We start from the raw sequence: 24,369 nt of genomic DNA on the forward strand, positions 1-24,369 counted from the left end.
GTATAAAGTCGTCTCTTAGGTTGTTGGAAGACAGTGTTTGTTATGCACAGTGAGTTGTCTTGGCAAAATTCTATCAGCCTATGTCCTGCTTCATTTTGTTCTCCCAGACCATGCTTGCCTGTAATTCCAGGTGTCGTTTGACTACCCACCTTAGCATTCCAGTCTCCTGTAATGAAAATAACATCTTCTTTTGGCGTACTGTCCAGTAGGTGCTGCAGATCCTCATAGAACTTATCTACTTCTGCTTCTTCAGCATCTGTGGTTGGGGCATATATTTGGATCACTGTGATGTTAAATGGCTTACCCTGAATTCGAACTGAGATCATTCTGTCATTTTTTGGATTGTATCCAAGCACTGCTTTAGCCACTTTATTATTAATTATGAAGGCTACTCCATTTCTTCTGTGGTCCTATTGTCCACAGTAGTAGATCTGGTGGTCATTTGATGTGAAGTGGCCCATTCCAGTCCATTTCAGTTCACTGACACCCAAAATGTCTATATTTAATCTTGACATCTCCCCAATAACCACATCCAATTTGCCCTGGCTCATAGATCTTACATTCCAGGCTCCTATGGTGTGTTGATCTTTAGAACATCGGATTCGTCATTCACCACCAGCACCATCGGCTGCTAGCCGTCCTTTCGGCTTTGAGCTAGCTGCGTCATTACATGTGGGGCTAGTTGAACTTATCCTCTGTTCCTCCCCAGTAGCATTTTAACCATCTTCCGACCTGGGAGTCCCATCTTCCAATGGTATACCAACATATCTCTGGTTGTACTGATCCATTTCGTTTCCATGGCAAGAATACTGGGGTGGGTTGCCGTTTCCTTCCCCAGGGATCGTATTTAGTCTGACCTCTCTGCCATGACCTTCCCGTCTTGGATGTCCCTTCACGGTTTACCTCATGATGTCATTGAGGTGCTCAAGCTCCAGCACCACGACAAGGTAACAGTCTCCTTCTTACCAAAACAAAAAACCAATAGGGGCCAGGGAATAGCTGCGCAATGCCTTTTGACTGTTAGTAGTAGAAGCTTTCCATCTGGAAGTGCTGGAAGTGTCCGACCATGAGAGGCAGAGATATGCGAGCATTCTTGGGTGATGGATATAGGGTAGGCCTGATTTATACAGGATGTAAGCCATGCAGAAAGTCTTTACCGACGTAAGCTTTCCACACGCACCTATCCATATTTAAACAATGTTTGCAAATTACCTATGGACTCAGCAGTAGCCATAGCAGTGTACAAATACCCGTTTATGCTGGCTACCTGGAGCACTTAACAGGTCCGTGATTTTTGGTAGCCTCCAAATAGCTGCCATCATTACTCAGTCACATTTAAATAACCCCTGGCACTCTGAAACAAGCGTGTGAGATTGGTTCAAGTAACACTATTCATAAATAAATCAAATATTTAAGTTAGCAGTTTTCCCTTTCTGTGTAGAAATATTTGCTTTGGTGTATACAGGGGCTTAGTTTTAAATACACTAATGTCCTTTTGCGCTTCGCAAACCCTGTAGTTTTCAGACAGTTCTACCAAGACTGCAGAATTGTTATGCAACTCTGAGTCTGAGTCATTCCCCCGCAGGATTCAATGTCTTCCACAGATAACGGCAACATACTGATTGCCTGAAGGGGGATATGAAGCAAGGCTAGGAAGAAGGAAACTAATTTCCTCGTTTGATCATTTCTACTTTTAACTAAATGGGGAAAAGAACTAGGTATACAGTACCTAGTTTACAGTACCATGCTTATACAGTATGGTATATACACTGCATGCCTTCTTCAAAATTATGCAGCCTACTCACTAGTGCTCAAAAAGCAAACGTTTTTCAGATTAGTGATTTTCCTCCCCATTTGTATATTTTACCCATTATGATACACACCCTATGGACCTTCAACATTGTTAGTTGGAAGTAGAAAACTTTTCAGTTAAGTAATAAAGATGAAAAGTTATCCTGTATTAAAAGATGCTAATAAAAACATTGCTTATATACATTACTTTGAACTGTCATCCAAATATCAACTCCAAAGATGTTTTCAGAGGTCATAAAGCTAACATAGCCAAAAATGAACCCTAAAAGTAAATGCTAAATGTGACAAATTGAGGTTTATCACATTGGTACTTTTGCTTTGGCATTCGTGTCTTAAGTCTGAGAATCAGGGTAGTTGTAGCACTGCATAGTAGGTGCTTTTCCTTGGACAGCCACTATAGGAGTTCTTGGGTTCCACATTATGGCAGGTGATAGTGCTGCATTGTTGCTGTTATAAGACATCTAGGTGTAACATTGTGATTGGCTGATGCTGTGCTCTCAGTGTGGGCAGTTGTTGCTGTGTAATGGCCCCAGGCCTGTAACCAAGTCACCAGTAGTTTTAGAGAGATTTAGAGATCCATAATGCTCTCTGCTTTGGTTCATTAGCTGCAGTTTTCTTGCTAGTGGGCCTCTTAGCTTGTAAGATGAGTCAAAGGTCGATAATGCCGCCTCAGCACATTCCATGCTAACAAGCTCTGAACTGTTTATGTTATCAGGGCCTGTGCCTGAGAAGTGAGGCTATGTTTATGCTAAGCTACAGGTGTCTGTGCTGGGAAAGTTCTGATTGTTTTCCTTCTGAACAAGCACTGTTAGTCTCTGCTGGGGAAAATTGCAAATGAATGCTAATTAACGCTTGCTTCTATCATGTTGCCTCACTACATCTTACCCCTTGGCTCTGGGTTCAGAGAAGCTGTCTGATCCAAACGTTGGGGACGCCTGTGTGCTGTAAGTACCCAATAAAGTCTCCTTGTAAGCAAACCTGGATCTGGCTTATCATTATCTCAGCAGCTCTAAATTCTGGAAGCCCACTGCAGGGGCATACATGCTGCTGTTCCTGAATTGCATATTTTCACAGTTAACGACCTGGTGTAGGGCTGCTAGCCAAGTACAGGATACTGCTTACTTTGTGCTGGAAGTAAGTGTGCTGGTGGTCATTTTGCTGAAATTGTAGGATCTGATCTGCTTCTCTGGCAGTCCACCCCTAGGCTCTGTTGTCCAACCAACATACAAGATACTTGGATTCCTTCACAGCAGGCTTTTTTCTCATGTACAGTAGTAATACACAAACTCCTGCAGAGCCAGATGGCACACTGCCTCAGCTCCAAAGCATGAACGAACAGGAAGAGGCCCTGCCCAGGCCTCCAGGAGGTAAGAGTATCTAGAACTTGCAGGCTGTCAAAGCTATATGTATATGTCTTTCTTTGCTTCACGTCTTCAGTTATGGGGTCAGTGCTGGAATGGGGTTGCCTTATGCTGGCATTCCTATCTCCTTCCATCCACAGCAAGAATTAATCTACTGCAATCTCTGTTCCTCCTCCCCAGCATTTGCTAGTTCTCCTTACCCAACTTACTCCTTGAGGGGTCATGTGGGCCATTTTGAAGGCTGAAGTACAACCGTTCCTTCCTAATACAGACCACACCCTTTGAATAATTCCCAGAGTTCCTCGGGTGGCTCTATGTTGGTCTAAGCACTGGGGTGGGGTGGGGAAGAATGAAGCATAGTTCAGTGGTACAGTAATTGCCTTGCCTAGAGAAAGTCCCAGTTTTAATCCCTAGCATTTCCAGCTACAAAAGGAACAGTTGACGAAAGACCCCTTTTGGCCTGAGAGCCTGGAGAGATGCTGCCAATCAGAATAGATAACACTAGATTAGATGGACAAGTAGTCTGACCTGGTAGAACTTCCTATATGGGGGGGTGGCCTAGTTGACCTGGGCCCTGCCAGCATTTCTGTTTAAGGATCATGCAGTGGTCACTGCCATTGTTATCTCTCCTTTCTGGTAAGCACATCATCTGAACAATAATGTGGGAGGGTGCCAAACCCAGCATTTGGAGTGATGGAGCATTGCAGGATGCTTTGTTCCTCATATACATCTTCTTGTGTGTGTTCTGGCAAAAAATAATGTCACACAGCACTTTTAATTTGAAAATAAATATTTTTTTATTCGATGCCACAGTGTACTTAAGGTTGGTTAATCCTAAAAAGATCTAAAGTGCTGCCAGCAATGTACCAACTACTAAGACAGTTTACTTAGGACTATTTGGCAAAGTGTGTGTTGCATAGTCTAAATGTGCTAATAGCAACACTGATAAATGCTAATTGGCTCATATGTCAGATTTGTAAACCTCAGGGTTACCCTGATAGAAGTAAAAGTCAATTGTTACTTGGAAAAAGAGAGGCAAGTACAGAGTGCCACCATAATAGGTAGTACATTAGTATTTCAGATGTCTAGGGTTTAGAATATGTTAGACTCCAATATAACCATGCCAAGAGGGAAAAAAAGCTTTACATACTCATACATACTTTTTTTAAAAAAAATGAAAGAGTCAGTGCATATCACCTAGTCTCTGAACAGCAAGTATAAGTACACTTACTAGCAGTGCTCAAAGGGGGGTGGGGGGTTGAATGGGAGATGGTATCCAGCTGGAAAGGAATGAAATGGCATCCCACCCCACTTTGGGCACCTGTTACTAGCATTCACACAGGCAGCATGTCATCTTTAACTATATATTGCTATTTCCTCCATAGTATTTTCCTTCTTTCTTGTGCAGTTGGGTGACAGGCATTTGGGAGCTCCTGTTCTAAAAGAGTGTGTTTTTAACGTCACTAACAATTGGGCCCAACAGCAATGCAGACTAAGAATACAATCCTACATCCGTACCTGGGAGTAAATCCCATTGAAATCGATGGACTTACTTCTGAGTAGACATGTATAGGATTGCACTGTAAGCTTCTTTTACCCACATGAATTGGTCATGGAATTATTTTACAAGATGTCCTGAAATTCTTCTAATTATTGCCAAACAGAAAGGCCAAACAAGTTTCCACGAGGGTTAAAAGCTGCTTGCCATCAGAAGCGAAAGGAGCAAGGCCTCAGTATTCTCTTCCAGCTTACAAACTTTTAATATTTGCCATCTTCATGCAGTTAAGTATCTTAATAGCCATTCTTGTCTTTTGTCAGCAAATAATGCAAATGCAGCCATCTTTCCTACCCAAAACTAAAGTTTTATTTGGACTAAGAATGAGAATCTGGCTGTCTAACACTACAAAACGCAGCCAGCCATGAGCAGGAAGATGAAGATTTCAGCACAACATAAACTGCATAATTGCAATTCCAGAATGTCTGCATTCAGACATCACACCAAACAATGGTTTATTTTTATGTCTGAACCTATGACAACTCAGTCATGATTTACACTCATTGTGGTTTGCATTATATCTGAACTCACAAGCCTTTGATAAACCACAGTTCTAACAGTTGCTCCTGCTGCACCATGGAGACAGGAGTGGGCTTATGAAGGACTTGCAGATGAAAGGCAACAAGGGTCTCTAAAGCACTGTTTGCCTCTTGCACATTTGGAAGGTCAAACCATGATGTGGGTTCTCAACTATGGTTACCACAAACCATGGTGTTTTTTTCTTATGAGAATAAGCAGTATTAAGCCTCTGATTCATGCACTTCTTTCTCCCCTTCCTTCATGCATGAGGAGGGGAAGAGGTGAGAAGCTTCCACTTCTAGTTTGTAGCAAACCATCGTTCACTGCATTCAGGCAAAATGGCAAACTACGGCTTGGAACCAGCTAGAAGAGGACATGTCTAATTTCCTCTCTTTGCTCACAAAGCAAGGAGGAAGAAGAGGGGAACCACGTGAGAACCTGAGACATACTGCTGCTAGTTGCCAGTCCTCCAAGCCAGTTTGGAGAACAGTCTGAATGCAGCCATTCCCTACAAATATATTATGTGAGAAACTCTTCAAAGCAACAGGCCAAACCGAAAAGCACATGGAGTGGGGAAGAATTAGAATGTGGGACTATTGGAGCATACTACATGGGCTTTGGGGGCTATATAAACTTTCTTCCCTTAAATCAAGTATACACCTCACAAACAGGAGACTGTTAAGCATTTTCAGTCTCTTGATGAAAGATAATGATGCAGTATTTCAAACAGAGATCAGAGACACCATGTTATTAGGATTCAGAATTTCAATCCAGTAGCCATCAGGATCCTGGATAAAAGCCAGTCCTTTCATCTTACCTATAAAAGATGAATATACAATTAAGCATTTTTTTTTAAAAAGAAGAGATTCCAACAATCCATGTTCCAAGTTTCTATAACAGCCTTTCCCAACCTGGCGCCCTCCAGATGTGTTAGACTACAATTCCCATCATCCCCAGCCAGCATGGTTGGGAAAGGCTGTTCTAAAACTACTGAAAGATTAAACTCTGTGTATCTTCTCCATGAGAAGGTGACAAGCAATTTCACATGTTCATTTTTACTTCCTGTCCCACTGGAAGGCTCAAGAGAGCTACTGATATCAAGCAGCCTAGGCCCTAGCATACAGTGCTGCAAGCTAAACACTGCTTTCTTCCAATGCTTCACATTACTGGATTCAAATAAAATAAAATGACCTAATTTTAATCTCTCTGACCTACTACACAAGAACCCCACATATGAACAATTGAAATCCGAGTGTCACAGCACTTATTAATGCTCCCCCCCATCACACTGACCTCCATACACATCATTCTGGTTCCTTTTATAAAGATGCATTCACTATGACAAATACCTTGGGTGAAGGCAAGGTTATGGCAGTATCTCCAACTTTAAGCTCAGCCCCTTGTCTTCTCAACTTACTCTACCTGGGGGCAGGGCAGGACCTAGCATCTCTCATCTGTTTGAAAGGTAAGCATCCAGGCATCCTCGTACACTGTCATGTTTAAGGAGCCTCATGGTATTATTTATTAAAGCCTTTATAAATCACTTTTCTGCCCACCAGGGACCTCAAAGCAATGTACAATTTAAAACAATACAATAACATGACAAAATCGCAACAGAATAGAAGCACAATGAAAACACCCTTTAAAACAAGCCAGCACAGTATTAAAATCCATTGACGGCCAAGCAAAAAAGCACAGTTTTTACAGCCTCTCTAAAACCTGGTTGGGATTAAGCCAACCTGACTCCTTTGGGACAGAGTTCCACAGTTAGGGTGCTGCAGAAAAGGCCCTCCCTCTTATATCTACCAACCTAACCTCTCTTGATGTTGGGACAGGATTGTAGATTAGGGGCAGGCTCATACAGGAAGCAGCGGTCTTTCAGATATCCTGGCCCCAAGCCTTTTAAGGCTTTATAGGGCAAAACCAACATCTTTAATTGGACACTGAACTCTGTAATTTCAGAACACTTTAAGGACAGCCCCACATAAAGCCCATTATAGTAGTCTAAACAACAAGTAATTAAAGCATGAATCACTGGACCAGATCCTCCTTCCCCAAGAAGGGGCACAGCTGGTGCACCGGCTGAAAAAAGCACTACTGACCACAGCCAGCACCTGTCCATCCAGGTACAATGCTGGGTCCAAGGGCACATCCAAGCTGTGAAATGCTTGGGGGAAAGATCTGTGGGTTGATCTGTGAATATATGTGTTGTTTTGAAAATTATTTGTTTTGTGTTAAAGTGACCTATACGAGTACGATGACCAAATAGCAGAAGTACCAGATAGATTATGGGCATCCAAGGAAGGAGGAATAATCTATATGTTCACCTATGGATCTTGTTCTCCAAATCGAAACAAATGATGAAACTGACACAAATGATAAGATCTGACCTCATCCCTGATCAATATAACAAGAGGTTCAGGGTTACTTGGCAGTGAAGTCCCATACTTCACCGTATTGCACATTTCTTATATGTGTCTGTCTGTCTGTCTGTCTGTCTGTCTATCTATCATATTTATTGGCCGCCTTTCAGTGCAGAAGCCATCCCAAGGTGGCTGACAACAATAAAATACATAAAAACAGTTAAAATATTAAATATGCTAAAAACATAAAAACAATAAAACCAACAATTAAAACCAACAATGATGTTAACAGCAGCAACAGTAGCAGTCATATCACTAGAAGGCCAAGGCAAAATAATATGTTTTCAAGGCCTTCTTAGAAGTCTGAAATGGCAGAGCATGGCAGACCTCCAATGGCAGCTTGATCCAAAGGTGTGGGGCTACTGCAGAGAAGGCCCTCTCACGTGTGTTCACCCACCTGACTGCTCTCACCGGTGGGCAAATGAGAAGGGCCTCTCTTTCTGATCTTAAAGTGCAGGCAGGTTGATATGGGTGTAGGCGGTCCTTCAAGTAACTTGGTCCCAAACCGTTTAAGGCTTTAAAGATCAAAACCAGCACTTTGAATTGAGCTCAGAAACGCACTGGTAACCAGTGCGGCTGGCGCAGTATAGGCGTTATATGATTGAATCGCCTCACCCCCACCAATATTCAGGCAGCCGCATTCTGCACAAGCTGGAGTTTCTGAACCGTCTTCAAAGGCAGCCCCACGTATAGCACATTACAGTAGTCCAGTCTGGACATGACTAGTGCATAGATAACCGATGCAAGGTCCGTCCTCTCCAGACAGGGCCGCAGTTGGCGTACCAGCCTAAGCTGGTAAAAAGCACTCCTGGACCCCGCAGCCACCTGGGCTTCCCCAGTTAGCTCAGAGTCCAGGAGGACTCCCAAACTGCACACTTGGTCTTTCAGGGGGAGTGCAACCCCATCTAAGGCCAGTTGTAAACCTCCATCCGAAGAAGTTGGTTTCCCAGCCCACAGTACCTCCGTCTTTCAGCTTGTTCACCCTCATCCATCCCAAAACAGCCTCCAGACAGCCTCCAGTTCAAGTGTTCCACAGGACTCCCTGGGATGTGCAGATGAAAACGAGAGGTAGAGCTGAGTATCATCACTGATGACATTTCAGCCCAGACCTCCTGATGACTTCCCCCAGCGGTTTCATGTAGATGTTAAAAAGCATGGAAGACAAGATAGAACTTTGTGGCATCCCACAGGCTAATGGCCATGGGGTGGAACAGAAGTCCCCCAGCTCCACCTTCTGAGACCGCTCCTCCAGAAAGGACTGGAACCACTTTAAAACTGTGCCTCCCAAGCCCAATCCAGATAAATGATCCAGAAGGATCCCATGGTCGATGGTACTGAAAGCCGCTGAGAGATCCAGAAGAACCAACAGGGTAGCTCTCCCCCCATCTATTCCCTGGCATAAGTCATCAACCAGGGTGACCAAGGCTGTTTCCGTCCCATAACCAGGCCTGAAACCTAATTGGAATGGATCTAAATAATCAGTTTCATCCAAAACTGTTTGGAGTTGTAAGGCTACCACACACTCCAGCACCTTGCCCAAGAATGGCAAATTTGACACAGGGCAGTAATTATCTGGAACCAAGGGATCTAAATTTGGTTTCCTCAGCAAGGGTCTCACCACAGCTTCTTTCAAAGCTATGGGGACCTTGCCGTCCCTCAAGGAGGCATTCACCTCCTCCGAGGTCCAGATATCCAGCCCACCTCTGGCAGATTTCACAAGCCAGGATGGGCAAGGATCTAAAGGGCAAGTAGTACGCCTCAGTCCTCCAAGCAGTTTGTCCACATCCTCAGGTTGCACAAGCCAAAAGGTATCCATAACATGACTAGATGGTGCACTGCCCCGTCCTTATCGGACTCTGTCAAAACAATGTCATCCAAGTCAGCATGAATACGAGCGATTTTATCTGCAAAGTGTCTGGCAACTTGTTCACAGCGGGCCTTTGAGGGTTCGAGTTCTTGTGTTCCAAGGCCTACACCTAAGAGGCCTTTAACCACATGAAAGAGCTCTGCTGGACAACACTGAGCAGATCCTACTGTTTTACTCTCTTTCTCCTCCACTTTCCTCACTTCCTGAGAAGACCCCCAACCTGCTGCAGGAGATACAGATGTGAACTTTGACAGTCTAAGACTGGTCAAGGAACTTCAAACTAAATGGGCTGGAGTAAGGTAGTGGTCTCCCCCCCCCCCCTCCCGCACACACAGTAGAGGCTTTAGGGGAAAGATTAAGGTTTTGTAGTCATATTCAAATTGCATGCATTAACTGATTAATCAATACCACCTGTCAAGGATAACGGCCTGCTTTCTGCCATAAGGTCAGGTCAGGCTGTCACATCGGATGTAACCACCTGGAACTGTTTGTAATCTAGAGTCTCCTCAGCCCTCTGCCCAAGGCCAAGGCCAGATGCAACCCCTGCTAGCTAGGAAGTGCCAACAGCTACAGTTGGTGGGGAGTTCCAGCCTCTTGGAGGCAAGGGTGGTCCACCCAGGGACCGAGCCAGTGATTGGCTGAAGCAAAATCTGCCCTGAGTTATCAGAGCTGAGCTTTAAAAGTGGGCTGAGGTTGAGGCATGGGGTCTCCCTTCATCCTGGTGGTCTTGGACCTGCAGACAGCTGGTTGCTATCCAGGGAGATCCATACTTGGAGAGCCAGTGTGGTGCAGGGGCAAGAGTGTTGGACTGGGAGCTGGGAGATCCAGGTTCTAGTCCCCACTCGGCCATGGAAGCTCACTGGGTGACTTTGGGCCAGTCACAGACTCTCAGCCCAACCTACCTCACAGGGTTGTTGTTGTGAGGATAAAATGGAGAGGAGGAGGATAATGTAAGCCACCTTGGGTTCCTTGCAAGAGGAAAAAAGGCGGGATATGAAATAAATAAATAAACAAACAAACAAACAAACTTAGGTGTGCAAGGACAGGCCAGGTGGATTTATTATTTTTCTTGGGTGTGCATTCATGAAGCTTTCTGTTTATAGTTAAGTGATTTGGCTTTGTACCCTCTTGCGTAACTTGTTACTTCCATTCTTCTCTTTCCCTCTACCCTTTTATTTGATCTTAATAAACCTTTAGCCAACCTTCAGTTGGCGTGATCTCTCTGCATAACCTCAGTGCTAATTTCAGTGCCTCTTGGCATACGAGGGTGGCTACTGTATACTTGGGGGGACTGAAAGGCTGCGTTTGGCCAGTCCTATTTTTGGGAAGGGGACCCCAGGATCGGGTCCTGGGTGGTCCTCCCTCGCAGGGAGGTTGGGGCGGTCCCAGGGGGATCCCTTTTCCTTCACCCTTATGCCGTTCTTCTAATTTGACAGTGCCATTATCATGCCATTTCTATGAGATTTCCTAACCTGTAGTGCATTGTAATGTTCTTGTAAACTGTCTTTATTGCCATGGATTTTCCTTTAATGGGTAGTACCCTATTCGGCAAGAGCACTAATGTAAATTATATCGTGCTACCACAAGGTACCTCTTGCACAATGCCAATAGCACTTACTGGCGGACAGATTTTCGGGGAAAGCCGTCATGCCAGCAAATGCTATTGGCGTTGTGCCAGAGGAAGCCTGTGCTAGCACAACACAATTTATGTTATTGCTTGTGCCAAATAAGATCCTACCCAGTATTTCTATGTGATCTTTAATTCTTTCTACCATTCCTGCAGGAATGGTATCAATAAATCGTTTAATTCAATTCAGTTACAATCTTAAGCCTTCCATTGTAACAACTTCCAAAGGATAGCTGTATTAGCATGTTGCAGTAAAAAACAAAGCATCTACTGAGGATTACACTTCATGCATTTGATGAAGCGGGCTTTAGTCCATGAAAGTTTATGCCTAATAAGTTTGTCTTTAAGGTGCCACAAGACTCTTTGTTATTTTAATCTTGACTGTGCTCCTTGTCACCAATCCCTCTTATCCAGTGACATGCACAATGGTGCAAATTTGAGCCATCGGTTTATGGCAAAGACTTACCATCATCTGGTTTTTTAACAAATTTCACTCCCAGCTCCTCAAATCTTTTGCAAGCTGCATTTACATCAGGAACAGCAATTCCGATGTGACCTGAAGCAATCAAAGGCAATGGTACATTTAGTGCATATATGAATAACGCATTCTTTCATAAAACACTGTTGCAAATCAATTATTTTTGCAACATAAAAGGTGTAGGTAATATTCCATAGTATAAACTGAAAACACACTTATCCAGTGTGTTTCACATTATACTTTTCAAGGATCTCAGACTAAGAAATTAGCTTGCTCACTGAAAGAATTCTAAACTACCCCCCCCCCCCCGAAAGTAACTAATGAAGAAGTAGTGCACAGTGACTTTTCTAGTACTGATAGACCTAGCATAAAATTTGATACGAAGTTTATTCACGATTTCACTTGTATCTGTAGTTCAGGGGTGGGCATAAGGTAAATTTTCAGATGTTTTGAACCAACTCCCACCCCCTGCCATCACAGTCAATGGTTGGGAATGATGTGAGTTGAAAGCGAAAACATCTGGAGATCTACTTTCTGCCCTCCTGGAAGTTCCCAATTAGAGGGAACTACACCACCCATGTGACCTGAAACATATAATGGCGAATGGAATTGTTTTCCTCCATGGAGAAACACTCACAAAAGTGTTGCATGGTAGTAATTAGATACTGACCAAGCAACAAATGTTGCACCAGAAAGAGAAAGATGCTGGATGGATGTGTTGACCAGGTACACACTTTATTCCAAATCACACCCTCCTCACGATGTAGAACTTACTCTAAACAGCTTGTGCCTAACCTTCAAGAACTTATAGACTTGGGGTGGGGGGAAGAGAGAAGGTGGATTGCTGGATTTCTTTAAGTCCCTGAAAACATTAAAAGTGAGAATCCATTTTGTTTTTGTACAAGTTGTATGAGCCAACCCAATTATCTTTTAATCTATAAAAGTCTGAAGATGGATTACACCACTACATTTGGCACCTAATACTTAAGCCAGGCTTTAGTTTGGAGACTGTTTTTGATTCTTGAACAATTCTGTTTAAAAAGTGAGTCTAATGCACTTTAGCTTTCTTTGCAACATACCAAATCCTCGGGGGTCTGAATTGCCACTGTGGTAGGCCTGATTCTCATCATTTTCTGTGCCCCAGTTGCTGAAAGAAAGAAAGAAAGAAAGAAAGAAAGAAAGAAAGAAAGAAAGATTGGAGCAATTAAAAAGAAGATGCCTCATACCGATAAACAAGTTCTAAGACAAATCAGAAAAGTTTAACATTTCAAAAATCATTTTTACTGTGAGGAGTGGAAGAACAGAATAGAAAGAAAATATTAAGAGAGCAGCAAAAACAGAAAATTTAAACATGTCAACAAGAAGCAGAGATTAACCAAGAGGGATTCAGGATTTGAACAGATAAAGGGATCAGCATTCCCAAGCTAACGGAATCAATATTGTACAAATATACCCATGGCTTATGTAGTGAGGAGGAGCTGCAAATGCCCTTTTTAAGCCCAGCCCATTCAGTTTACCTTACCTGCTGGGAAAGGGACCTCTGAAATTCTCCCGAGTTTGCCCACTGACCTCATCCAACAGAAATTAGTATCTCCAGCAGCCACCAGGCAGCTCAGTTTGTTAATGAATCGCTTTGCACCATAGATTGCTCCTTTAGAGTTCCAACTGAAACCCACAGCAGATTCACCACCCTGCTGACATCAGAGCCACCAGCTTCCACTGGCTACCAGCAATGGCCAGGATTGGACGAGCTGGCCAATGCCATGACCAGGAGAGATAAAAGGGCCCTATATCAGCAGCATGAGGTGGCAGCGGCAAGAGGGGAAGACCTTGGTCTGAGACTAAGAGTGCAATCCTATGCAGGTTTAGACAGAAAAAAAAATGCTACAACTGGGGCATGCTGGGAGTTGTAGGACTTTTTCTTTCTAAACCTGCGTAGGACTGTGCCTCAAGGCTATCCAGTTTGTCTAGCAGATACAGCAATAACATGCAGACCTGGCTGCAGCCTTGAAACTCCCTCCATGGTGGAAACCTTTTTCCCCCTCAACGTCTACAGCTGTTACTGCCTATTCTGAGGAATCCAAGGGCCAAATCAGACATCATGTTAAAGAAGCTATGTTTTTGTTCTTTTCTACTATAGTATAAAGTCCTGATCCATATCAGGATCCTAGCACGGGGGATCCCACCCTTGCTATGGGTTCAATCCATGGATCATCATTTTGCGATATAAATTGCAGGTGTAGGGGGCCCAATGTAGATCAAACCCATAGCGGGGGTGGGGTGGGTGAAAGATTAAAACTCTTCTACCACCCCACTATTGGGTCCCTATCCAGATTGGGGGCACTGCACTTATATTAGAATAAAAAAGAGAAAAAGACATAGGTGCCTGCTACAACTTTAACATAATGTCTCCTTTGGCCCCAAGTCTTTTGCTTAAAAGGATCCAAAGGCTTCTAAGAAGAGAAAGTTATCTACTATATTTATGTTGTGGTTTCAAAGGAACTTTGCTTTAGTACTTGTGATGTCTCCATTATATCTCCCCTGTTTTTTTGGCTGCTTTCTGAGACACGTGCTGCTAAATTGTGCCTCAACAATTTGTGTTAACTTATGTCTTCTCTTGGCATAGTGCTTAGCTCCTGAGCCTGATTTTGTTTCGAATGACTTGGAGAAAACCAAACTGTGACCGTGGATCCTTGTCAGACTACATGAAATAAAATGAAATCAAAGCATTCAAATTCTCTCTGGGATAAGGCCCTTTCCAGTTTTAGCCTAAACCGGTACCAGCTTATTATTTTCTACATATTATTAATATTGGTATCATGAATCTACAGTTCTACTCAAAGAACTATGGACACAGAAATCTTTTTACTTTGTTTGCAAATGTTTTAGATTTTATGTTTGTGATCATGTTTTACTGTAAACAAACTAAGGCCAGGATGGAAGACTGAAGGACCTGCATTAAAGCTGAGTTACATCACAGAAACGTTAGAGCTCTAAAAAAAGGCAAAGATCTCATTTCTTTTGATACTGTGCTACAAAAGATATAGATTTTCAAGGAAATCATTGCCAGAGGGAGAAGGGAGCAATTCCCAACACAGATTCATATTTATTTGGAGTTTGAGATAAATAACTCATTCATTCCATACTGGTTCCCAGACTTGTATAACTGAATGGTAGTTGGACAAAGAGGTTTGAAGAGTAGCCAATTCAACTCATGATAATTTATCTCAAATCTTTAGGAGGAGTTTTATTTTCTGAGACCTTTGATTTCCAGCAATTAGCAAAGAGGATTCTGGCTATAGTTAAGATATGCAAAATGAATGTCCTGACTGCTAACAGATAAATAAGGCTTGGCATAATTTGACAGGCAGAAAAGGGCCAAGGCAAAAGAAATTACTCCAGGCACCTTCAGACATTCTCTGATAAAACAACGAAATCCATAACTTTACATTTTAAATTACAGACTTATGTTTCTATGGCCTTGCTATGCAAGGGTAGTACCCATCTCTTCCACATATTTTGCAGGGAAGACTCTCTTCTCTATAGAAGAATTTAGAGCACTGCAAGATTAGTAGCATTTTAGAATTATTTTGTTAGCTGAAGCTCTTGTCTTTTGTTTTCTTTGTAGCTACAGAAATTACAGATAATTGATATAATTCCAAATTTTTGTACTTCCTTTGCGGTGGGGGAGAGTTCTTTTACCCCCCATACCCTGCTTTTTGTACCATGTAGCTTGCTTGAAGAGTTTGGGGAACTCAGAAGCTTGCTCACTATTCTGCAACATTTTGGTTAGACCTAATAAAAACATTTCCCAACTATAGATTTTGGAGTTTACACACAAACCTGTTTTTATAATCCAATATTTCTTTATTCTGATTTGTATCATCTTAGTCATTTTATCATCACTGGACTTTGTCATCACTGGACACTGGATGCTCTGACTTGGATTCCTGCAATGAGCAGGGGGTTGGACTCGATGGCCTTGTAGGCCCCTTCCAACCCTACTATTCTATGATTCTATGACTTGGCACTTTGGTTTAGTGTTATTTTAATGTGTATTTTTCTTTTCTTTTTTAAAGTATATTCCTGTGTCTGTTTATTGTCTAGAGCTCCTGTACCAAGTCTAAGTCAGAGACCTTATGCACCCCCCTCCTTTGAGCTATCTAGGTTACAGAATTGTAGTCTTTTCTGATCAAGTATTATTACCCTAGAAACACAGACTGTGACTATAATAGTGCAATCCCATGCATGTCTATTTAAAAGCAAGTCCTGTTAAATTCAATGGGACTTACTCCCAGGATGGGTGTGGAGAAGAGGTCAAGATCACCATCACCCTCCTGAGAGAGAGATACAGACAGTCAGAGAAGAGCTCACTGCCCCTGAAATATTACATACACACACACCCAAAGGAAAGTGGCCCTCAACAGAAACAGGTGCCCCACCCCTGGTGCATGTGGTTGCAGCCCAAGGCCACAATCCTATGCATGTTTAGACAAAAAAGTCTGACAACTCTCAGCACAGTTCTGATTCTGAGTCAAGCTTGTAGGTGCAATACTGGCAGGAAACTACTTCCCCAGGGTCTTACTAGAGTATATGAGAATTAGAAGGGAACTGGGTTGTATATCTCACCCATACCCCCAAAGTAAAAGAGTGAAACCGTCAGTAGAATCACAGGCACTGGTGAGTGAACAGCACTGGGGAGTAATCACTAACATGAGAAAACCTCCCATATGAAAGAACATCAAAACAAAATCTTAAATGCTATTTCATGTTGGGATTTTTAAAGGTACAAAGCTGTTCCATCAATGGGGTAATTGCAGTCCTATTTTCAGTCACTGCTCTGCTTGTAGCCATAGTCATCATACTCATATTCACTGCACTCAAAGCTACTAGGCATTTCAGGGCTTTACGTTAATGATAATAAATAAATAACATTTTAAGTTTTTAATTACATTTATATCCCTTTTTTCCTGCAAGGAACTCAAGGAGGCTTACATGACTCTCCCCCTCTCCATTTTATACTCACAACAACCCTGTAAGGTAGGTTAGGCTGAGTGTCAGTGATAGGCCCAACGTCACCCAATGGGCTTCATGGCCGAGTGGGGACTAGAACCCGCATCTCCCGAGTCCCAGTCCAACACTCTAACTACTACACCACATGGAGTAAAGTTTTATTCTTATCATCTATTAAAAAAAATTACCATTTCAGTCAAAACATTCTGGGTAGGCTTTATTTTCACACTAGTAACATCTGGTGACATACTGACAAGTAATAAAAGACACTTTGTTATGATTTGAAACATATGCCAAACGTGTGTTTTATTTTAGAATAATATGACAAGCGTATGATTTAGGACCCAATCCTATGAACGTTTAGACAGGAAAAAGTCTTACAAATCTCAGCATTCTGTGAACTGTAGGACATTTTCCTGTCTAAACATGCATAGGATTGCGCCTTAAGGGGAAAAAAGCATAGTCCACATAATGAAAGTTATTTCTAGCTATCAAGCAAGCCAGTACTTCCTTCAGAATCCTTTTGACTTTGGAGGCTAATCTTTGCCAGGAGACCATTTCCATTCTTTGAGTCGTACTTTTAAAATTTGGGGTGCTAATATGACACACAGTCCATTTCAGTTTATGATGAGCTGAAATTAAACAAGATTCCCAAAACAGGAAAAAAAAACCCTCCGTCAATACACTGCACCCCCCCTCACACTCACACACACACACACACACACACACACAGAAATAGATTTACTGTCTCATGTGGGACCAGAACTGGATTTTTTAAATTAAAAAATCAACTGATATTTAGGCAATGCGTGTGATACAGCACTGAAAAACAAAATGACCACCAGCAGCACATCCATTTTATAAATGTATAGATTTCACAGTGACTGAAACTGGTGTTTTATACCAAAATGTTTTACAATTTAAAATCTGCTTACATATATAATTTTTAAATCTATAAATTTTAAGTTTTAAAATGTATAAATTTATAAACTGGATGCGCTACTGGTGGTCATTTGTTTTGTTCTGGAGTGAATTAAAAAAGAGAAACAGGTTTAGATGTCCTGGAAGCCATCCCCTGTGCCCTAAAAGGCACCATAGCTCTTGTTTTCCCATGCAGAATGTTGCAGATTCAATCCCTGGTATCACCAGTTAAAAGGATCCAGTAGCAGGTGATGAGAAAATCCTCTGCCTGAGACTCTGAAGAACCACTGCTATCAAGAGTAGACAGTATTAGACTAGTCAGACAAATAGTCTGACCTGATAAGGCTATTTTCTATCTAAGCAGTTACCTGCAATCCTGTACGTTGGAGTGAAAAGCTGTAATTCCTAGATATATGAGAAAGTCGCCCTGCTCATGAGACTAGGAAAGTGGTTTAATACTGCTTTAACTTTATATGGTCCACAGAAAATACGATGGAGAGAATACATTTCATTTTTCATTTTATTCCATTTCTATGCCATCCAATAGCCAAAGCTCCCTGAGCAGTTTACAGAGATTAAAAACCTTACAAACACAGTATTATTCATAATATATAGCTACAAACATACAAACAAAGAAAACACACATACGCGCACACATGTCCAAACAATATCCCATGACCTGATTAATACAGTTTTAACACTCACTGTGTCAGTTCTAGCGTGGCCTTCCTAGAAAAGGCCCATGCCGTTTTCTCCTTTGTATCTTTTGGAATATCATTTTTATCTTCATAAGCCAGGAAGTAGAGGGAGAACTTCATAGTAGGGAAATCACACTTCTGGATTAGGCTAGAAGACAACCACATGGGAATTGATGAGAAAAAGTAAAAGAATGCTGCCTTACACATGAACAGATCTGTAACCATGCTCTCACTTGTGCGTCAAATGATTCTGAGTGGAGTCTTTTGGCACCCTAAAGACAGACATATAGGCACATACTTTCAAGGACCGGAATCCACTTCATCATATGCAAATCAGAAGAAAACCTATGCCATAATAAATCTGTTAGGCTTGGTATTCAAAGTTGTCTTGTGCAAACAGAAAGGCCCTTCCACATGCACAAGGCAGCCCTATGTTCTTCTGATTTCCCATTCCATCGAGTTCCTTGACCCTCAGAAGTTGCTTTTGGGGGCACGGGGAGTTGTAACTGGGTGAGGGGAGGAGCCAGGAAAGCCCCATTGCATGAGTACTGCTCTGCTTATTCTTCTCTGGATCCAGCCCTTGGTCTTTATAGCGCCACAAGGTACTTTTGTCATTTTGCTGCAAAACCTCCAGAAATTCAACATTTACAGCTGTTCTTCACAATCATCAGAAACGTGCCAAAAGCACATTTGACCCCGAACATGATATTCCCACCAGTGCCTTTTCAGTGACAGTATAATGCAATAACCCACCTGTATGCAACAGGCAAGAAGAAGCAAAAAGTCTTGGCTGCTGCATATCCTTTAATTTTAAGAAGTACACAACCATTTTTTTTAAAGCTTAAAACAAAGGCTCACAATGAAAATAAAATCCTACAGAACGAGAATTTATTCACTTTCTTCCAGGCTAAAATTCATATATTTTTAAAACAAACACTAGCTTGTTGTTTTTCTAAGAAAGTATAATTTGTTGGTTTTACTTTCATCAGCCCCATTTGGAGATACCAGTCCCGAATGCAAAATTGTGTAGATGGGCTCCAAAAGTTCTAAACAAAGTTCTAAACAAAGCCACAAACTAATTTTTATTCTTTGTTCATTAATATTCTTATTCATTTTTAATGGTTCAACCTATTAGAAGTATGGCAAGTTATATATTCCAGAACAAGGAAAGTGATGGTGCTCCACAAATTAAACAACAGGAAGAACAGAAGTCATACCAAGATTAATACTCCTATCCCAGGAGAAAAGTAGTAAAGTGTGCAGCATCTATGCAACTATTATTCTATCCCTAACAGAATACACCTAGAACTGAATAGTAACTGGCTCCTGGGACATTAACAATGCAATCCTATACATGTTTATACAGAGGTAAGTCCATCTAAGTTTGACTGGACTTACTCACAGGTAAGTATGGGATTGTGGTCTAAAAGACCTCAGCAGCCCTGGAGGACATGAGCCCCCAGGAAGCTTCAAAAGGCAATGAATGCCCAAGAGAACCAACAAGGGACATGCAATTCTATTTGGAAATACTGCTTGGGAGCCAAGAGGATAATGGTGTGGGTTTTCTTTAATCGATTCCAAATTGGTTGGGAGCAGAGTTATACCATGGTAAAGAGGGATGGGCTACAGCAGAAGTAGTGAGGGATAAGGTACTGGGAATTTATATATGTGCGGGGGGAGAATGTAAGCAGAAATTAAAACTATTTTAAAATGTAAGCCACTTTAAAGTGGGATATAAATCTAATAGATGGATAAAATAGCTGCAAGGGTTCTAAGCAGAGACTCACAAAAGCAGTCCGTACTAAATTATCAGCAGCTTCCCTACCCCACACCCCTTTAAAAATGAAACTCCTGTTAACTGCATCTTTGGATTTCACTTAATGACACAACTCATTCACTACAAGCAAGAAAACAGAAACAAACCACAGTGCTCACAATACAGTTGTTCCTTCTTAAAAAAAACCAGACCACCATCACACTCTATTGCAGCCTGCTGCCTTCCAAATGTGTTGGACTACAACTGCCATCATCTTCAGCCAGTATGCCAAATGACTGTGCTGGCAGGGGATGATGGAAGTCATAGACCAACACATCTGGAAAGCATCAGGTTGGGGCGGGCTGCCCTATTGGCTAAGACTTTTAAACATGGCCAATAACCACGGATACCTGGTTAATGTAAGACAAGTTACAGGACACTACTGTTGGCAGCTTACTCAGATACTAAGGGTGCAATCATATGCATGCTTAGACAGTAAAAAGTCCTACGACTCCCAGCATGCCCCAGCCAGCATATCTAATATGGGCACGCTGAGAGTTGTACGACTTTTTTCCTGTCTAAACATGCATACGATCGTACCCTAAGTGCACAAACTTGCTGGTTCTTCTTCCCAGCTCAGATGGTAAAACTTCCCACAGGATTATTAACATTATATCTGGGAAATTATTTACATCATCATCAACATCATCATGAGTCAGTGCTCTAACACCAGGATAACTGACCTGGGTGAAAAAGACATTGCTCAGCGTGAACTAAAATGAGCCCTTGCAAATAGGAATCTGCAGTCTGGGGATTTTCCCACCTGCCCTTTGGCACCATTTCCATCAAACGGGATACTTGAGCCCAGGAAGATGGCGGGAATGCAGTATCGCTGAGGGAGGCAATTTTCACTCAGGAATAGTGTTCAACAGGCAGCACTACTGAGTGCCAATCTCCTACCAGCTGGTTAGGGAGGTGGATGAGCAACAGCAACACTGTTCCACCCAAAATGACTTGGATCATTTCACAGTTTATAAGAACAACAGAACTGTGTCTCTAATCTGAATTAAGAAACCTCGGGTTGTACCCAATGGTGCCCTTGCAGGAACAGAAAGAGCCCTTCTATTTGCAGAAGAGTCTTTGTTCTAGCTGAGGCCTTTATTAAAAGGAAGGGAAGAAGATTTTCTCCAATTCCCCCCAACAGCCCCCTTCCACACTGTTCTGAAGGTTTCCCCAACTCTCTGGAGCAGACTTCTAGGGGACACAGAAGGTTCTAGCAAAAATGACCTCCCCTCCTCTTCCATTAGCCTGGGCATCCACTATATCAAAGGCCCTTCCACAAACGGATGGGCACAATTGGATTCAACCCACTCTAGCTAAAATTTGTTAAATCTTCTGAGCCATGCCAAAAGTAGGTCATGTAATTATGTCTCCAATCTCACATCTTTACAGGAGCAGCAGGCTTGCTTTTTAGAAAAATTGAAACTAGCCAAAAACAGGTTGTACTTACGTCATTCCAAGAACTCTAGTATAAAAATCCAGTGACTTCTTAGGATCTTTTATCCTTAGCATTGTCTGTTGCAACAGAAAATCCTATGGAAAGATGTAATTTGTTACACTATTGTGAATTGTGAAAAACATTGGAATATAATTTTTTCTCATTGAATAATTTCAAAATGGGCACAAAAAGGCCAAAATGGTGCTTACAGGTGCTAACAAAGCAAAACAGAACTGTACAGAAGCTGTATAGGATAACTATACTGTTTTGTATAGATGAACAAATTATGCTTCATTGTTCTAGGTTTTAAGAAAACCTTAACTCAATTATATGAATTTCAGAATACTCCTTTTAGAATAAACTGCCTTTAACTAAGCAGCATGTGCAGTGCTTAGGACTCAATCATGAGAACTACAACCAAACACAAAGAGCCAGCAGAATAAAGCCCTTTATATTAAGAGGATCATCACTGAGGGCCAGTTCACACACATTGGTCCTACAGACATAATGTTGTATAAGAACAGTGAGTAAATTTCTCATTTTAGGCCATGGTAATGCAAGCTTCCTCAATTGCAGAATGTAAGTGAATACATAAAAATAAAATGTAATATGATTATAAATTTAACTACTATGTTAAGATCTAATAAAACATAACTATAAAATCCTACAAATGTAATAACAGCTAAAATGGGAGGAGCTGCCAGACTAAGGTTGCAATCCTAGATGTACTTACTATGGACACTAAGGGCACAATCCTATGGCCACTAGTCAGCGGCTAGACGGCCATAGGATAGGTCAGTTCCTGGGAACTGACCTCCACCCCCTCCCACGCTGTCTCGTAGGCAGCACCGAATGGCCCTGTGCTCAGAAGAGGAGTTCGGAGTGGTGAAAACAGGGTGCTTCTGGGGGCGTGCCAGGGAGGGCAGAAGTGCTGTTCCAATGCTTCCTGTGCGTCGGCCGGTATCCACCGCCCCACTCCGTCTTCCCACGGCTAGGCAGCCAAAATTGGCCACCTAGCTGCGAATGCAAGGCAGCTGAAGCGCGGAAGGAATGATCCCCTCTGCACTTCTCCTGCTCTGCATTAGATTGGTGGTCACCTCCAAGTTCAGAGGCGGCCACCTATCCCAATAGGACTGCACCCTTACAGTCCACTGGACATAGTGGGAGTTACTTCTGAGTAAACATGAATAGGCCTGGACTGTAAAGCACTCCTGCTTGCTATTATTTTCCACCAAATTCTGTTGTACACACTTTTACAGGACAAAGTGTTCATTGCAAAACTCTCGCTTAGAATTAACATTTAGATAAAATAGATAGCAAACTGAGGCTGCAATCCTATACACACTTACCTAGGAGTAAGTCCCATTCAGTTGAATGGGGCTTACTTTTGAGTATACATACATAAGACTGAACTGTAAATGAGGAAAAGGAAAAAGGAAAGGGGGAAAAGCATTGATGAGATATCGGAAGTGGATAGGGAACAAAGTTGCAGAACTATGAAATGCATCAATCCAAGAGGAAACTTCTACAGTACAATTGCAATAGTGCTCAACACAACAGATAGCGAATTATACGTACTTCATTCATAACTATGTTTAATGTGAGTCTTCCCGTGCTTTTTCCCCCTATTTCTGGACTTTTCCAATTCAGAGGTACTAGAAACTGATATTAGGAATAATCAAGAAAACTCGTTTATACATACACACATACTATATTCTGCACATCCCAAGAATTGAGTTAATAGGCTGCTTGAAGAAGTTGATAACAAGGATCCTGAAAGAGTGAGTTGCTGTTGTGTTTTAACTGTGGCAAAAAAATAAAAAATGCACTCCTTAAAATGAGGAGTGGGGGAAAAGATCCGTCTGTTCCAGACGGTTTTTAAGAAAAGGAATGATTTCATCACAACACGACTATCGTACTTTAGTAACAAGGAAACATAGGACTGTTTCCTTGGGGTTGGACTCGATGGCCTTGTAGGCCCCTACCAACCCTACTATTCTATGATTCTATTACTGGACGCTGCAACAAACAGAGTGTTAAAGCAAGCCAGGTGTGAAATAGCCGCTTTTAAGTGACCTGGATATACGCTCCAACAGAAGAACACAGCTCTGCAGCTGGCATGGATTGCATAACAATAGTCCTGCTGCATCAGGCCAAAGGCCTATCCAGTCCAACATGGAGAGAAGCCCACAAGCAGGACATCCCGCTCCTGTTCCTCAGCAAGAAGTATTCAGAGGTATACTGCTTCTGGAGGTAGTATCTAGCCATCATGACTCGTAGCCACCGATAGCCTTATCCTCCATGAATGTGTCCCCTTTTAAAGCCAAGCTGGTGGCCATCCCTGCATCATGCGACAGGGAATTCCACAGTTTAACTCCGCGCTGGATGAAGAAGCCCGTCCTTTTATCGAAGAGCACTAAGCGACTTCTTTGCATATTCCTTGCAAATGGGGGGGGGGGGAGTCGCTCGCAATAATCCAAGGCAAGCTCCCCTCTCCCCCTTTCCTCCATTGCCTTGCAATTTTTGCAAATACCCCTCCCCATTCCAAAATCTTCTTTTTCTCCCTTTACCTTCGTACTGGCATCGGGGTCAGAGCAAATACTGACGGCCGCATCATCACTGAGGCCGCAGGGCTCGGACGGCTCGGACATGTTGAAGCGACGGACCTGCACGACTCCGTCAGATTATGCTCCTGCCCCAAACCTCAGCGTCTTATTGCGGCGACAGAGAAAACGAGGGAGGAAAGCTCTCCAACCAATAACGAGAAGGAATGCAAATCAGCGTAAGCCGCCGTACGCGCCACCCCCGCCTACAGCAGCGCTGCTTTACCAAGGCTAAACC

At 42.4% G+C, this 24,369-nt stretch overlaps 1 protein-coding gene across 2 annotated transcripts; it reads right to left on the reverse strand.

Annotated features, from left to right (window-relative positions):
* Positions 1 to 3,945: 3,945 nt before the first annotated feature.
* GLO1 (glyoxalase I) lies at positions 3,946 to 24,234 on the reverse strand. Of its 2 annotated transcripts, XM_084828523.1 has the most exons (7): positions 24,099 to 24,234; positions 21,541 to 21,623; positions 18,282 to 18,422; positions 12,722 to 12,789; positions 11,631 to 11,720; positions 8,631 to 8,712; positions 3,946 to 6,064 (listed from the first exon to the last, which is right to left on the reverse strand). In XM_084828523.1, exons 1-7 carry the CDS (start codon positions 24,177 to 24,179, stop codon positions 6,061 to 6,063), a joined length of 549 nt encoding a protein of 182 aa, XP_084684649.1. In that variant the 5' UTR covers positions 24,180 to 24,234; the 3' UTR covers positions 3,946 to 6,060. The 2 variants fall into 2 exon arrangements, with proteins under 2 accessions (XP_084684649.1, XP_084684648.1); XM_084828522.1 differs by lacking the exon at positions 8,631 to 8,712.
* Between the last annotated feature and the right edge of the window lie 135 nt (positions 24,235 to 24,369).

This window comes from Heloderma suspectum, chromosome 1 (genome assembly GCF_057233095.1).
Source record: "Heloderma suspectum isolate Gila_16-S chromosome 1, 16-S_ref, whole genome shotgun sequence".
In the NCBI taxonomy this organism is placed as follows: Eukaryota; Metazoa; Chordata; class Lepidosauria; order Squamata; family Helodermatidae; genus Heloderma; species Heloderma suspectum.

Coding starts and splice junctions, on each gene's coding strand:
- GLO1 (XM_084828522.1), bottom strand. CDS start 24,179: ATGTCCGAGCCGTCCGAGCCCTGCGGCCTCAGTGATGATGCGGCCGTC. Junction 21,624..24,098: donor ACCCCGATGCCAGTACGAAG/GTAAAGGGAGAA, acceptor ATCTTTCCATAG/GATTTTCTGTTGCAACAGAC. Junction 18,423..21,540: donor ACTAGAGTTCTTGGAATGAC/GTAAGTACAACC, acceptor GTTGTCTTCTAG/CCTAATCCAGAAGTGTGATT.